Here is a 16,959-nt window from a genome sequence, read left to right as displayed (position 1 = left end):
AACTGGCTGACCATCTCCGCCCACTGAGCCTCCAGGCACCTGTATCTGACCTTGTACTCCCACAGGTCTTCCTTCTGCTCATATTCCTTAGTGAGTTGCTTCTGCTGAGCTTCCTTCTTGGTCAGATCCAATTTGAACTAAGTCAGTTGTTTTGCCAACTTTCTCGTGATGGCTCCTTAGCTCAAACAACTGCTTCTGTTGGAGCCCTAGGGAGCCTGAGCGGACCGGCAAGGAGTAGCTGGGAGGGGAGGGGCAAGGAGAGACCGGCGAGGCACCCCTCGATGTCAGTGTCATCAGGTTGGCCACACCCACCCAGTCACACGATCATCTAGCCACGCCCACCCACCCAGTCATTAGGCAGATCATACTATCTGGTTCCCGGGATTTAAAATTATGAATTTATTGGTCCCTGAGATACAAAAGATTTAAAGGTGACAACTGCCTCTTGAATAGGATCTGGATACCTATAAGGGGCTAATATAATTCATGAAGCAGTGATGTTATATCTACCATGGCATCCTGGATGAGTTGAAGCTTCCAAACGTTCTTCAAGGGCAATCGATATAAAGCAGTAAACCCTATTTCAGTTCTACTTAGCTTCTAGCCATGAACGGGGACAATTTGAAAGCCTTTATATAGAAACTAGCTGAATACCCGTGCTCTGCTATGAAACTATGTGTCAGGCTTGACATTTACAGCTTGAAAATTAATGAGTAGTTATGATCAGTCTCTCCCCCTTCTCTCCCTCAGCTTTGCCCCACAGAATCCTCCCCTATCCTACTCTATCCTCCCTTATCCTATCCTAACCCCTTCTCTCCCTCAGAATCCTCCCCTATCCTCTCCTCTCCCTCAGGCTTTATAGCCCCTTCTCTCTCTCAGGCTTGCCCTACAGAAGCTATGTTCTCTCCAGAGTTATTTTCAGGTTGGGAGGGGGAGTAGAATGTCTAACTAATTAGCATCAGGGCATGTTAATAATAATATAAGAAATTCGAATGATCTGATGGTCATTTTGAAAAATCCTTTCTTAGTGAGCACCTAGACGCCAAGGGGAACATATGTGTCAAATTTCAGGTCTGTATTTCAAGTTCATGATTGTGGTGTGAGTGGTTTTTGCTTTTGTGTATATAGATATCCCTAAGAACTATTGGACCTTTTTGGATGTTTTGATTTACATCATATTTTGTCCGTTTTCAAGTTACGAAAAGGAATCAAGTAGGCAGGCAAACCTAATGATGAAGGCTGCTGCACGCTTTAATATGTTAAGTGTTGGATCCTGCAGGTACCACAAAGATTCCAAAAAAGTCATGCCAAAATAAACAGGATATTGTACTGGAATTTGGGCATTTTCTGGTAGTAAGGTCTTTATTTATTTTTACTTACTTTATTTATTTACTTAGTACGCTTAAGGCACATTTTTTGCACAATATTAATTTCTATTTAAATGACTTAGTGCTGAACAAAGGGTCATCTTTTTAGCCCCCTTGCCCCGGTTCTGAGAGAGACTGTTTGCTAGTCATTAGGTATACTGTATATGCTTCCGTGGTGCCTCTATCTCGGGGCCAACTTATTTCTGAGGCGGACTGAAGCCAGATCAAGATGATCCAACAGGAAACTAATGTTTTCCAGTATAAAATGATACAAGTGGAGAGAACTGGGCTTCTTCCTTTTAATTTCCTGAAAGCAGCAGCAGAAACTGCTGTTCTTGCCCTGATAAGAGAGCAGCAACTTGCCAGTCTCATTTTTTGAATTTTGGCACAGGGCTACTGCGGGGAGGAAGAAGGGAGGAAAGCACATGATTGAGGATGGGAGGAAAAGTATTCTGTAGTGCTGACGGATTGCTGCCACTTCATGCAATAAAGCTACAGACTATTAAAAACAAACTATTTTTCTCAATCTTGCCTGGGAATAGCTCCCAAAATATTGTTGCCTTCATAAGTGAGTGTGCAAAACCCACCTTCGCTACATTCTTAGTCACTGGTTATTTTTTCATATAACTCAAACCCAGATTTTAAATTCTAGATCATTGAACAAATTAATATATAGCTTGGTTTCCACATAATACTACAGAATATTATAATATCCAAATTCACTCATCACATCAAACCAAAACCCAAACAATATTATGGCTGAATGCATAAACATTAAAAAAAAAAAATTCTTGAATTGTGCAGGGAATATTTCTGAAAGAGAAATCAGTGCTGTGCCTTTAAAGAGATAACGATCTAAGACTTTATCTTTTGAAGGCACACCTAAAAACCAATGTCTTTTTTAGTGTCAATCTGTAATAGGAAGGAACTAAAACAATGCATTCCCATTTTGAAGCACTTTAGCGATGCACAATATTAATATGTGTGATGCATATTTCGTTTTAAAGTTAAAAGTGAGATTGTTTAAAGAAAAAGCTCATCAAGGGGATTTCCAGCAGTGATAGGTAAGGAAGCAAAGCTCTATTTCTAAAACCTGAAAATATCTTCACCAGGAACTTTTTGAGGGCATTATTGATTCCATAGAGATTGATAAAGCAAAGAGGAATCTCTGGAGACACTGGATAGTTTTAAGCTACCCAGGCGGTGAGGAGCGGCACTCTTAAAACCAGTGGAGAAAAGGATCGGTCTTTATGGCCGATTGGGAGTGATGACAACTGCATAAGAAGGAGGCGAAAAATGGACAAGAGCAGTTTTGATTGGTGATCGAGTATACCCAAGAAGGAAGTGAAGAGAGAATTAAGAAGATACTAAATAACTTTATACATAGAGATCAAAATGGATTCCTTACAAATAAAAAAACACATGAGAATTATAATAAATACTTAGGAATTTTATGGAGTCTACCCTGAGAGACAAACTTCATTCGTTTTCCTTGATGCCCAAAAGGCTTTTGATAATTTGAATTGGAAATTTATTATAATACAATTATAAATTTGGAATTTGGCACAAAATTTGAAAGGACAATTGAGCAAACAAACAGCTAGGGTAATTATAAATGATGTTATCACAGAAAAATTGACATAGCCAAGGGAATATGACAGGGATGACTACTCTCTCCTCCTTTATTTATTCTTGCATTACAAATATTATTAATAAAAATTGGAGAAGGCCAAGAAATAATGGGTTTAAAATTAGAAAGGAAGAATACAAGGTCCAAGTTTTTGCTTACAACATTGTATTTATAATAGAAAACCCATTAGAATTTGAACAAAAATTGATACAAAAAATAGAGGAATTTGGTGAAGTAGCAGGATTTAAGATAAATAGAAACAAATCTAAAATAATAATTAAAAAATCTCACAAAGAGACAAGAAATGGAATTGGAAGTTAAACTAAAAATACAAATTACAAAGAAAATAAAATATTTAGGAACCTATTTTATAGCAAAATGCTCTACAATCAAGGAAGATAATTATGATAAATTGTTATTACAAATACAAAATGCTTTAGAAAATGGAAAAATTTACAAATCTCACTTTTAAAAAGGATTGCTATGATCAAAATGAATATACACCTGAGAGTACTATCTTTGTTTCAAGTTGTCCAAACCAAATTAGGCAAAAACCTTTTTGAAAATTTAAACAACTTAGTTATCAAATTTATATGGCAAGGGAAAAAAGGCAGGATTAAATTAAAGCTCTTACAGGATACCAAAGATAGAGGAGTATTGGCATTACTGGAATGGGAAATTTACTACAACACAGCAAATTTAATTTGGATAAAAGATTGGATTGAATTAAAAAAATAAAAAGAACTTTAGTTATAGAGAGTCACAATCTGCAAACATTTTTATGGGATGAGAAGTATAAAATACATAGTCATTTCCAAAAACATGCAATATGAATTTACTAAACATTAAACATTGCAAATACAAACATTTAATACCACAGAGTTACAATTGTTTCAAAAATTGTGTTAATGCCTCATAAAGAAACCAAACAATTGTTCCCATGTCACTACTTCATTTTTTAAAAGCCAAAAACCAGTGTTTGGTAAGCATAAACCAGTGCTATGCTTTGTTCATGCATTGGCATGAATTTATCTCATAAATAGATTTAAGATTTTCTGTTGTTTACATAAGTTTGCAAGTTAGTACAAAAGGATATAAAACAAGCAATACTTTCTGTGATTGCATTTTGATGGGATCTCCCAGAAAACATCTTATTCTTTGAGATAATGCCTCTTGTCATGATTGAATGTGACAGACTGACTTTGAGGCTGGTTTGGAAAGCCCTTGATCCTTTGTTCCCTTGCTCAACACACAGGCTATCTAATGGATATTGCAGTGATTGGCTTCCTTTTGCAGATCATAAGCAGATAAGCTATTAATCCAAAGAAATGGGTGGGGAGGGTAATTTAACTGCTCCCACCTTCCAAGGGCAAATGTAGAAAACTTTTTGCATATCTCTCAGAAGGAGCAAGGAATGTAGTCAATCAATAGAGAAAATAGCTAGAAAAATTCTGTCTTTTAGTATGAGAACTGCTGCCAGGAATATTAGACATTGGGATGCTGGCAATGATGCTTGTGTTACTAGCAACAGGCACCTGGACTGGAGAGAGCACAAACAAGATTTTCATATTCTCCTTTGGGTTGTGGAATCACCTGTTTTGTGAATACATGGTTTTCAGTGACACTAGTACATGGAAGGCATTTTGGAATCTAATTTCAGTTTAAGTAATAATACTGGTATGTCCCTTGTCAGATGGCAGCATCTGTCTGATCTTGGTGATCCCAAAAGCTAAGCCAGAGCTCTTGGGCCCTCCAGTTGGTGGAGTCATTTTTTCCTTGGTGTACCATCTGCCTAACCCTTTGCAAGTTTTACATACTGTAGTTTTATTTCCTTCTACTCTCCAAAAACTAATTAATTGGATTGGCATAGATAAGCTGTTCTCTTCTGCATTCGAGCTTCAGAGGTTTCCATTTGGGATTTTTCCTCTCCTGTCTTTTTTTCCCTTTCATTAATTTTGCCTTTTGACCAAATGTTATAGTTGGAGATCTGGAGTGTGAGCAGTTTTCCTTAGTGCTTGTTTATTTACACTTTGCCTCTCTGTACAAGTGACTGAGGTTATATTGTTGGAGTTGTGACACTCTGTGCCAGAAGGACATCAATAATACCACTGTGTGCATGTGGCCATTCCCTTCCAGAGAAGAGAAACGGTTCTCTGAATTTCTTCATCTTTGACATAATTATTCACAGGCAGAAACATATCAGATGGAATTGAGAAAACCTGCTTTGATTTGATTTTTGCAAACTTCACTACAAAGGATCCACCTAAATAAAAAAGTGTACAAACTACTAGTAAAGTGTAGTAAAGGATATATATTGCTATTTATTTATTTTTAAATAATGCAACATAAGATTTTATTTTACACTAGTGGAATGGCATTTATATTCTTAACTCTATGCAGTCTGCACATCCTATTTTATCTGCAATTCTGGATATTTGAGAGGAAAAGGCTGTACAGTTTAAATAGTAGGATTGTGCAGTGCTTAAGAGTTCATTTCCAGTGCTGTTTAAGAGTATGCAGGAGTGCAAATTTAACACCTTAAGTTGGTGTGCCTTTAATAATAATAATAATAATAATAATAATAATAATAATAATAATAATTTATTAGATTTGTGTGCATCCCCTCTTTCCTTGTTATAAAGTATTGCAGGGAGACCTTATGTGAAGAAGTGCTACATATCTCTGTTAATATTTCATGTGCTATCAGAATAAATTTGTATAGGTTGTTCTCTGGATTCTTCATCCATCAAAACAGAGATTGCTTCTACTCAACTGAAAAAGACCTTCAAAGCAGAACATCATTATGTTTGTTAATGCACCAACCTAAACTTGTTCTATTCCCGTAATCTTGTGATGGTGAACATATGGCACGGGTGCCACAGCTGGCATGCAGAGCCCTCTGTATGGGCACGCAAGCTGTTGCCCAGGTCAGGTCCATTGTGCATGTTTGTGTGTGCCTCCCGCTGGCTAGCTGATTTACATGTGGGAGATGTATGGGGGTGCCCCCTGCAACCCATCTTTGCTCCCAGGAGGCTGCAGGGAGGCCTGGTAGCTCAAAATGGGGTGTGCAGCGTGGCGCCCCCACAGTCCGTTTTTGGTCCCGGGCTGCAAGGAGGCCTATTAGGCCCAAACCAAGGCACTGGAGGGTCCTGCACTCATGTGCAGGGGCAGGAGAGTGTGGGGGAGCATAGGGGCGTTGCGTGCACATGCACGGGGGAGGGGAGCGTGGCAGGAGTGTGCGCTCATGCTTGTCTTGCTCTTCCTTTGATCGCAGTGTTTGTCTTTCCCAGGATGAGATTGAGGAACTGCGTGCAGAGATGCTGGAGATGAGAGATGTCTACATGGAAGAAGATGTCTATCAGCTACAGGAGCTACGGCAACAACTGGATCAAGCCAGTAAGACTTGTCGTATCTTACAGTATCGTTTGCGAAAAGCAGAGCGACGCAGCCTTCGTGTTGCGCAGACCGGCCAGGTGGATGGAGAACTCATCCATAGCCTTGAACAAGATGTCAAGGTAAGCCTGCATTTGCAAATTTTTTCTTTTTTGGAATGGAGAAGTCAGTTGAATGAACCTGGGATATAAGAAGTTGCCTTCTCTTGTTGGTTTTGCAATATAAGGAATGGATTTGTACTATTCAGACCATTGCTTGTCCAGTCTAGTATCTGTTTGACATCTATCCAAGATGTTAGAGCAAAGGCTTTCTTCTTTCAAATGCCTGACATCCTTTGGTCTGATATAAAAGGAATTGAAACTCTGTTCTAAAGTTATTGGAACAGTATTGTTTGTTTCTGATCTATAGTAACTTCAGTAAGTGCTTAAAGCAAACTTAATGTTACATTTTAGAAAAAAAGAGTTTTATGTGGAAATATTTTTTTGCAAAATTAATCTGATGGTATATTGTCCTTAAAACTCATTGAAGATGATTACTTGGAAAAATAGTTGCACTGCTGTAGTGTTTCAGCCATTTCTCACAAAAACCATGGGACTTGACTCCCTTTGAATAAACATAGTTCACCTCATTCTCATAGAGGAAAGATAATAAGCATGTATAGATATAAAAACTGAGACTGGAGTCATAGTAAAATAAAACCAGATTATTGGAAGTTTGAAATGCATTTGTGGAATGGAATACTTTTAACTTTTAGCTTTTTTGTTTTGTGATATTCAATTGGACAATCTATGAATTAGGTTGAAGCTAATTTTGCATTGCACATGATCCTGTCTGATACTTGTCAACTTCAATTAGAATCATGAAAACTAAGCAGCTGACTAAAAACGCTGAGTCCCTCCTTTGAGCTGCTGGAAGATCTTCATTCGGGATGATCGTGCAAGCCAGCTGGATGGAACATATGTTGTTTGGTATGGCACTTTTCATTGAAGGGCATGAGGAGGCAACATATTCCAATGGAGGAATGCTTTATCTTTATTTGGTGAGGATGCCTGCTCTTTTTCTGGCATCCTGGCTACAACTCATTTACCCAATGATATCGATATTCAACAGGTGATGGAAATATAAACTGCTGTGGAGAAGAAATTAGTTCAGTATTCCCATGGTTGGTGGCATGGCAAAGCTTGCATCATTGAAAGCTCCTTGTTCAAGGATTACGAACACAAGAATGTTGAGCTTCAGACCTTTACAGTATGAAACCTCTAAGTCATACCATCTTCCCAAACAACACAGTTGCCTTTTGCACAAAGGAGTAAGTCAGCTGCCGAATACTCCAGGCACCCAAAATGAGGGATCCTAAAAATGAAACTTACATCAGTTTGTGTTGGTTTGTACGGTGTATGGAGGCCTAGACTGAATGTGCAAACCAGTAATCAGACTATTGCTTCTGAAACTTTCAATAATCTGGAATATAAACTAAGTCTCTGGAGAGAGAAAAATATTATACCGTAGGTATTCAAATGTGCTGCCATGAATTTACATATGAATGCTAGTCATGTTTAAGATCTAGGAATCAGAATAAGAGTTGTAAGGGACTTTGGGTGTCTTCTATTCCAACCCCCAGCTCAAGCAGGAAACCCTTTACCATTTCAGACAAATAGTTATTCAATCTTCTCTTAAAAGCCTTCGGTGAGCACTGACAACTTCTGTAGGCAAGCCATTCCACTGGTTAACTGTTCTCACCATTAGAAAATTTATCCTTATTTCTAGGTTGCTTCTCTCTCCTTCCATCCATTGTTTTTTGTTTTGAGTTCTGGTGCAGCTCCTCAGATATTGCAAAACAGTGATATTATGTCACCCCTAGTCCTTCTTTTCACTATACTAGACAACTCCAATTCCTGTAACCATTCTTCATATGTTTTAGACTCCAGCCCACTAATCTTGCTTATTGATAGCTTGGCAGATAGTTTTAGACAAGTCATCATCTCCCAACTTTACCTCCTATTTATAAAGTTAGATGGTATTTCTGTCTTGCAGTATCTTGTACTGAAAGGATGTTTGTGAAAGTCTCTCTAAAATTTGTCATTTCATAATGTGATTTACTTGCTTCTGGCTCTAATTTAACCTTCTCCTTTAAATCAATCTTATGTCCTTCAACTCCTTACTACCAAACAGCTCTTTTAGGGCTCCTGATTCCAGCTTCCTGTAAACTCCAAGGATGCTCCGCAGTCTACATTGGTTACCGATCAGTTTCTGGTCACAATTCAAAGTGTTGGTTATGACCTATAAAACCCTTCATGGTATCGGACCAGAATATCTCTGGGATCGCCTTCTGCCGCACGAATCCCAGCGACCAGTTAGGTCCCACAGAGTTGGCCTTCTCCAGGTCCCGTCGGCAAAACAATGTCGATTGGCGGGACCCAGGGGAAAAGCCTTCTCTGTGGCGGCCCCGGCCCTCTGGAGCCAGCTCCCCTCAGAGATCAGAATTGCCCCCACCCTCCTCACCTTTCGTAAGCTCCTTAAAACCCACCTCTGTCGTCAGGCATGGGGGAACTGAGATATCCTTTCCCCCTAGGCCTATACAATTTATACATGGTATGTTTGTGTGTGTGCTTGTTTGGTTTTTAATAAGGTTTTTTTAGTTATTTTAAATATTAGATTTGTTATATGCTGTTTCTATTATTGTTGTCAGCCGCCCCGAGTCTACGGAGAGGGGCGGCCTACAAATCTAACAAATAAACAAACAAATAAACAAACAAACAAACAAACAGACTTCTGTGCTGATCAAGAGACACAGGCAAGATAGTAGCCATTTGGCTGACGGGGGTTCATCTGTTCCCCCCGCCGCCTCTCCTCCTTTCATCTGTCTGCTACGGGATTTGTAGGAACTAATGGTGCCGTTGAGTCAGCTTGCGGCACTTGTTGGCCAAGATAAAGCAACTCCGGTGGGAAAATTTAAAGGGCAGCATACATAAAAGTCTAACTTCCTCCGGAGGTTCGAAGATCTCTTTCCTGGTGGAATTCCTTAGCCCTTTCCAGAGGCAGCTCATTCCAGTTATCTTACAGGGCAGTACAGTGGTACCTCGAGATACGAGTTTAATTCGTTCCGGACCTGGGCTCTTAAGTCGAGCAGCTCTTATCTCGAACGACTTTTCCCCATAGGAATTAATGTAAATAATTTTAATTGGTTCCAGCCCTCAAAAAACTCACAAAGTTAGTCTAAATTATGCAGAAAGACATGTTTTTAATGAAGAAATGTACACGTACATATAAATGAATAATGAAGTTTCTTTCACTTAACTTGTAAACTTTCTTAAACTTTTAAATTTACATATGTTCAACTTCTCTGCCACCCAATCCTGTAGGACAGAGGTCCCCAACCCTTTTTGCACCAGGGACCGGCTTTAAGCGATCAAGAGAGGAATGGGTGAATGAATGGACGGAGGGTGGGAAGGAAGGAAGGAAAGAGGGAAGGGACAGGAACAGAGGAAGGAAGCAAGGAAACTTATGAAAGGGGAGAGTAAGAGAGGAATGAGTGAAGGGAGGGAGGGAGGGAAGAAGGTGGGAAGGAGAAAGAAAAGAAGAAATAGAGGAAGGGAAGGTAAAAGAGAGAAAGAAAAAGAGCAAGAAAGAAAGAAAGAAAGAAAGAAAGAAAGAAAGAAAGAAAGAAAGGGGGAAGGGACAGGAACAGAGGAAGGAAGCAAGGAAACTTATGAAAGGGGAGAGTAAGAGAGGAATGAGTGAAGGGAGGGAGGGAGGGAAGAAGGTGGGAAGGAGAAAGAAAAGAAGAAATAGAGGAAGGGAAGGTAAAAGAGAGAAAGAAAAAGAGCAAGAAAGAAAGCTGCAAGCACCCCCCCGAGTCCCCCAGGCCGGCTGCAACCTTTTAAAACACGCGCACCACTTCGCAGCTGTCTCCTGAAGCCGAACGCGGAAGTTAGCGTTTGGCTTCAGGAGACAGCTCCTTGGCGCTTGTATCTCGAATTTGGGCTTGTAAGTAGAACAAAAATATCTCTCCCCTCCCAGCTCTTATCTCGAGTTGCTCTTAAGTAGAGCAGCTCTTATGTCAGGGTTCCACTGTAGTGACAATGGATGCCAGCCTGACGAGGTGGGGAGCTCATTCCCAAGGAGCTATGGCCCAAGGTCGGTGGTTCTCCCAGGAGACTCTCACTCCATCAACTGGTTGGAAATGAGAGCAGTCTACCTTGCCCTGAAGCAATTCCAAAACCTCATATCGGAAAGCGATGTCTTAATGCTAATAGACAACATATCCACCAAGGCATACATCAACCGACAGCGGGGAACACATTCCAGATCCCTTTGAGCAGAAGCCATGAAGCTGGAGTTATGGGCAGAGAAACACCTTATTTCCTTGACATCAGACCACATATCCAGAATTCACATCTCCCAGGCAGATTGGCTCAGCCATACAGAGGTAGATCACCTGGATCCCATCTGTCTTAACCTAACTACTTGGAAATTGAGAGGCGCGACCTAAGAAGTCAGGATTATGATCAGGATGCCATCCTTATCATGCAGGTGTCCTATCACTCCTCTACCAACTGCATCTACTCTGCCATGTAGAAAATCTTCTGTGATTGGTGCACCGGGGGAAGGCCTTTGCCCAGTACGGATTCCCTTCCTGAAACAGAGCCTCAACTGGGGTTTGGCGCCACATACCCTTCACAGACAGGTGGCGGCACTCTCCTCAGTCTTGGTGTGGGAACAGGGCGGATCTTTGTTTCAGTTCCCCGCCATCCATTATTTCCTTAAGGGTGTGACCAAGCTATGTCCACCCACGATTCACTATTATCTCACCTGGAACGTTCCACACATTCTGAATGCCCTCATGGAACCACCATACGAACCACTCTGAGAAGCTTCACTCAGGCATCTATCCATAAAAGTGACCTTTCTGGTCACTATCACATCCGCCAACCGTATGTCAGAACTTTCAGCCCTCTCAGTCAGGGGCGACCTGTGAGTCTTCCAACCAGATAAGGTAACTCTCAGACTTGATCCTTCCTTCATTCCCAGTCTTCCATTGATCACAGGAGCTCATCCTTCCTTCCTTCTGTGCCCGTCCAACCGACCCTTCCGAACAATGTTGGCATATACTGGATGTATGAAGAGCTCTTAAGACATACCTAGACCGTACCAAGGACCTCAGGAAATCTAAGGCTCTCTTTGTGGGATTCCATCCTCGATCCCTGGGGAATCAAGTAGCCTCGGCTACCAAAGGGCCATGGATCAGAAGCGCCATCGCCAAGGCCTACAAGATAGCTGGCCTTCCAACTCCAGAAGGCATCATGGCACACTCCACCAGAAACACAGCCACTTCAGCGGCTTGGTCCACACAGGCATCTCTACATCATGCGTAATGACTCTTCCTAGTTCATCAGCCACTCCAAAATTGATTCCTAATGCGGATGCTGCCTTTGGCAGGAGAGTACTAGAGAAAGTGTTGGACGCTCATTGAGTGCATAGGACACTCACCGCTCCCTGGGACCTCTGGTTTGGTATGTCCCATTCTGAAGGCTGGTTCCGTCCCAGGATGGAGAATAGGCATTGTAATCTTACCTGAACGCCTCTTCTCATCTGGTGGAACCAGCCTTCAGTCCCACCTTTGTTTTCTACCTCTGTTTTTCTCTATCACACGCTATTTCTTGATCATATCTTGGCAACAGCCACTGGTAAGGGGATCCACACAGCTTAGAGGATACCACTAAGCCACCATGCTCGAGTCTACTCTTCAGGATTTGTCGGATCTGGAGGGTCTGAAGGTGGATCCTAGCAATTATTCAAATGAGACTGACTCGTTCCTCAAGATGATTGGTCGAGGACAAACCCATCCTGAAGGCTGGTTCCACTGGATGAGAAGATGTGTTCAGGTAAGATTATAATGCCTATTATTTCCTAGAGCAGCATTGTTCTTTATTCATTCATAGATCAGTGCAGTGTGCTATTTCATCCTGTGTGTATGTGCTTTTCTGCAGTTCTAGTTCTTTGTAAACTGTGTGTTTATGGTATCACCACATCAGAATTAAAGTTTAATATAATTCAGAATTTAGTTCTATATTTGCTATATCCAGATAGCCTGCCATGCATTTTAAACTACCAGTATTAGATTTGATGTGATCTTTAAGTGCATAGTGGTAATATTTAAAAAATGACATTTAATTTATAATAATTTTAATAATGCATTATTTTAAAATGTTTGCATGTTTAATGCTATATAATGGATATCCATGGATATTTAATGTTTAATGCAATTTTAATGTGAGAGATTTAAGAGTGTCAGAGTCAAAGGGTTAAATAAGGTCCAGGAGGGAAGTGTTTTTAATAGGAAAGTGAACACAAGAACAAGGGGACACAATCTGAAGTTAGTTGGGAGAAAGATCAAAAGCAATGTGAGAAAATATTATTTTACTGAAAGAGTAGTAGATCCTTGGAACAAACTTCCAGCAGACGTGGTTGGTAAATCCACAGTAACTGAATTTAAACATGCCTGGGATAAACATATATCCATCCTAAGATAAAATACAGAAAATAGTATAAGGGCAGACTAGATGGATCATGAGATCTTTTTCTGCCGTCAGTCTTCTATGTTTCTATAGTGATATAAAAGCAAATTATAAACACATTTGTATTATATCTGAGGTTTTTTTGAAAATGCTAGAAATGTTAATATAAAAAATGCCAAATTTTTTATTGGCCACAACTAGCGATTACAGATTTTAGTATTTATGTAAGACCGTCAGAGTCTGTTGCATTTGGAAATAACATCTGGAATTTAAAATGTGCTACTTTCCCATAAGACCTTTTGTTTTGTCCATATTGGCCAATCCATGGAATCTTTCTTTTCGGAGTAGGACATGGGTGGATAATGTCCTATGTTTGTCAGGCTGCATTTCCCCCCGCCTCTGTTCCTACAGCTTATAACAGCTGCCTTCTAGTTGTCTCAGCTTTCATGGTGATCAAATGTTCTGCTTGAAAAAACAGGAAATAAGTGGAACAGCCCCCGTCCTTTGGTATTGCTAGAATTTCATATTAAGATGATTCTATGGAAATAGTTAGGGCTTGATTTACCCCTCTACTAGCTCAATTTTCGGGTCAGGATGCAACTATGGAATTTGTACAAATAATTGCAGAGGGTAAAGTGCAGGCCAATCTCTTCCCCATCAACTGCAAAGCCATGGCGAACTCTTTTTTTCATGGCAGGATCCTTTCTTCTTCCCACCTGTTATGGTGCAGTAATCCTTCACTAATGTCTTCACTGGAAGATATTTGCTTTTAATCTGAGGGCCTCGTTGAAGACATTGCACTTTAAATTGTTATTTGGCCCTATTTGGACAGGGAGTCCCTGCTCATAGTCACTCATGCCCTTATCATCTCAAGGTTCGACTACTGCAAGGCTCTCTACATGGGGCCACCTCTGAAGAGTGTTCGGTGAGCAGTGAGTCCCGGTTCTGAATTTGTTTGCCACTGCAAATCGTTTGCGTGCCTGCAACGCTTCTGCACCTTGGGTGGGTAGGCAATGTCCCTGGTGGATGGGCGGAGCCTCCCGCCACCCCCACTACTGATTCTAAGAACTGGTCCAAACCAGGAGCATTCCACTGCTGGGGGGGATGGAACCAGGCTAGTTGAGCTGCATGCATGAACATATCCACTGGCCACTGCTCATATGAGGCAAGCTGTATGGGTGCCTGCCAGCCTGCTGCTCGCATGGTCTAGTTGAGAATAGGCCATGACCAAGTAGTGGTCTGGGGGTTGGGAACCATAGCCCTCCATTACGTATATATAATCCTACTGTTTTGCAAGCTTCGTTAGTGGCCAGTAGGCTTCTGGTTGCAATTCAAGGTGTTGGTTATCACCCTTAAAGGTAAATTAACTGGTTAATTGAGGAACTGCTTGTCTGTAGTTGTTTCTGCCCATCTGGTTTGGTCCAGCGGAGTGGATGTGCTCTGGATCTCACCAATTAAATAATGTCATCTCTTGGGGCCAATTAATTGTCTCTTCCGTATTGCAATTTTTGCCCTCTGGAACGCCCTCCCCCAAGGTTTATATGGCATCCATCTGTATATTGTTCAAGTCATTGGTGAAGGTGTACCTTTTTCTTCATGCCTTGGAAACAGGTTGATCATGGAGCCCCTCCCTTTCTTTGCATTTTGTACTTTGCTCTTTGATTTGTTGTATTTTTCCCCTTTTTAATAAGCTACCGGTACTTATAAGCCACCCAGAGTTGGGAATCCCAAAAATAAAATAACAATAAAAAGTACAACTAATTATGGAACAAAACTGACAGTCAGTATACATTATCCATGCAGTGGATGCAACATCCCTCATTAGTGTTAATCAGGTAAATTGGCAAGATTGCTATAATATTTGTCAGTTGTAATCCTACCAGTAAGAATGTATTACTGTCACCCCTAACAAAAAGTGAACCTTATTATTCCAGTATTGAAGAATACTACTCAATGTTTCTGTACATTAGCATTAAAATGAAGTAAATGCTTAATCTGATATAATTTGAACATAAGAACATAAGAAGAGCCATGCTGAATCAGGCCAAAGCCCATCGAGTCCAGCATTCGGTGTCACACAGTGGCCCACCAATTGTATTTGGGGATCTTGAGCTGAAAGAGAAGGCAAGACCCTCCCTTTCCCTTGACCCCCATCAAATGGTACTCGAGGGAATCCTGCCTGCCTCAACCAACATAGAGGCGGCACATGGACATCCGTTTCAATAACCACTGATACCCTTGTCGTCCATGAATCTGTTTAATCCTGCCTTGAAGCTATCAAGGTTGACAGTTGTCACGACCTCTTCTGGAAGTGAATTCCATAAACCAACGACACTCTGGGTGAAGAAATATTTCCCTTGATTTGATTCCCTTTCTTACCTATGAGCTTTAGGGAGTGCCCCCTTGTCCTGGTATTATGTCATAGAGAAAATAATTTTTCTCTATCCACCTTTTCTATCCTATGCATGATTTTATACACTTCGATCAAGTCACCCCTTAAACACCGTCTTTCAAGGCTGAAGAGACCAAGGCGTTGCAACTTGGTATCATAAGGGAGGTGCTCCATTTCCTTTATCATTCTTGTTGCCCTTTTTTTGCACCTTCCCATTATATCCTTCTTGAGGTGAGGTGACCAGAAATGTACAATTTGGTTCTCAAAAAAGATAAACATGGACACTTCACCTAAAGGATACATAGAAAGGGATAAAAATAAAGCAGAGACAATCCAAACTCAGAAATAATTTTGGAAGTCGTACAGATAGATGGAGTGAGAACCAAGAGGAGCAGAAGGCAACCATCTAGGACGGTGTATGTGTGTGTGGGAGAACTATCCCAACTTCATTTGGCATCTTGACTGATACAACCAATGTGACTTATGGGCTCAGTGGTGTTTCCTAGGCTCCCTGTAGTGGCTTCCTGATTTATTGGCAGTGTTCTTCACTGAGACCAGAATTTAAGGATCTTCAGAGTAAACTCTGAAATTTTACCATCTGTTCCTTCTGCCTCTTGGTTTCAGTGAATTTTTCTTTGTGTGAAGAGGATAAAGTTAATTTCTTCTTTATCAGTGAGGAGTGTCCTTTCTTTCCCTGCCAAATGAAAAAAATGGCATGTATCCCATTAATTATCAGAGAGTCTGCATTGTGATTATGTTATTGCTGAAGAATTCAAACACCAGCTATCCGCAGTGGCCAAAACACAATATGTGAGATGTGCCAAAAATCTTTGTGAACATATGATTCAGCAGAGATGACATACTCTGCTGCTTCTTGGTGGGTGTAGGACTCTATTATTTGTATTTATTATATTTATATCCCATGTTTTCTGCAAGAGCTCAGGGCAGGGGAATGTCCTTTCATTTTACTCCTACAATGAGAGAAACCTAAGGAACAAGGGCTGAAAATAAGAGACTGGCCTAAAGTTATCCAGTGAATATGGCTAAGGGTGGATTTCAACTTGGAGCTCTTCAGTACTAATTCAGCTTCTTGACAATATTATTATTATTATTATTATTATTATTATTATTATTATTATTATTATTATTAATTGGATTTGTATGCCGCCCCTCTCCGTAGACTCAGGGCGGCTAACAACAGTGGTAAAACAACATGAACAATCCAATTAATAAAAACAACTAAAAAAACCTTATTATAAAAAACCAAACATACAAACATACCATGCATAACTTGTAATAGCCTAGGGGGAAAGGATAACTTAACTCCCCCATGCCTGGCGACAAAGGTGGGTCTAAAGTAATTTGTGAAAGACAAGGAGGGTGGGGGCCGCTCTAATCTCTGGGGGGAGTTGGTTCCAGAGGGCCAGGGCCGCCACAGAGAAGGCTCTTCCCCTGGGGCCCGCCAAACGACATTTTTTGGTCGACGGGACCCGGAGAAGGCCAACTCTGTGGGACCTTATCGGCCACTGGGATTCGTGCGGTAGAAGGTGGTTCCGGATGTATTCTGGCCCAATGCCATGTAGGGCTTTAAAGGTTATTACCAACACTTTGAATTGTGACCGGAAACCGATCGGCAGCCATTTGTTATTCTCTAGATAA

At 40.8% G+C, this 16,959-nt stretch overlaps 1 protein-coding gene across 3 annotated transcripts in view; it reads left to right on the top strand.

Moving 5' to 3' along the window:
* MTCL2 (microtubule crosslinking factor 2) overlaps positions 1–16,959 on the top strand; it is a 97,954-nt gene that overhangs the window by 21,730 nt on the left and 59,265 nt on the right. For all 3 annotated transcript variants that reach the window (XM_070744887.1, XM_070744888.1, XM_070744886.1), the window contains exon 2: positions 6,288–6,512. In XM_070744887.1, coding sequence (XP_070600988.1) covers positions 6,315–6,512 — 198 coding nt within the window. In that variant the 5' untranslated portion in view covers positions 6,288–6,314. The remainder of the gene's footprint in view (positions 1–6,287; positions 6,513–16,959) is intronic.

Source organism: Erythrolamprus reginae, chromosome 3 (assembly GCF_031021105.1).
Source record: "Erythrolamprus reginae isolate rEryReg1 chromosome 3, rEryReg1.hap1, whole genome shotgun sequence".
NCBI lineage: Eukaryota > Metazoa > Chordata > Lepidosauria > Squamata > Dipsadidae > Erythrolamprus > Erythrolamprus reginae.
Note: the sequence above shows the minus strand (reverse complement) of the source record. Positions and strands in the feature narration are given on the sequence as shown.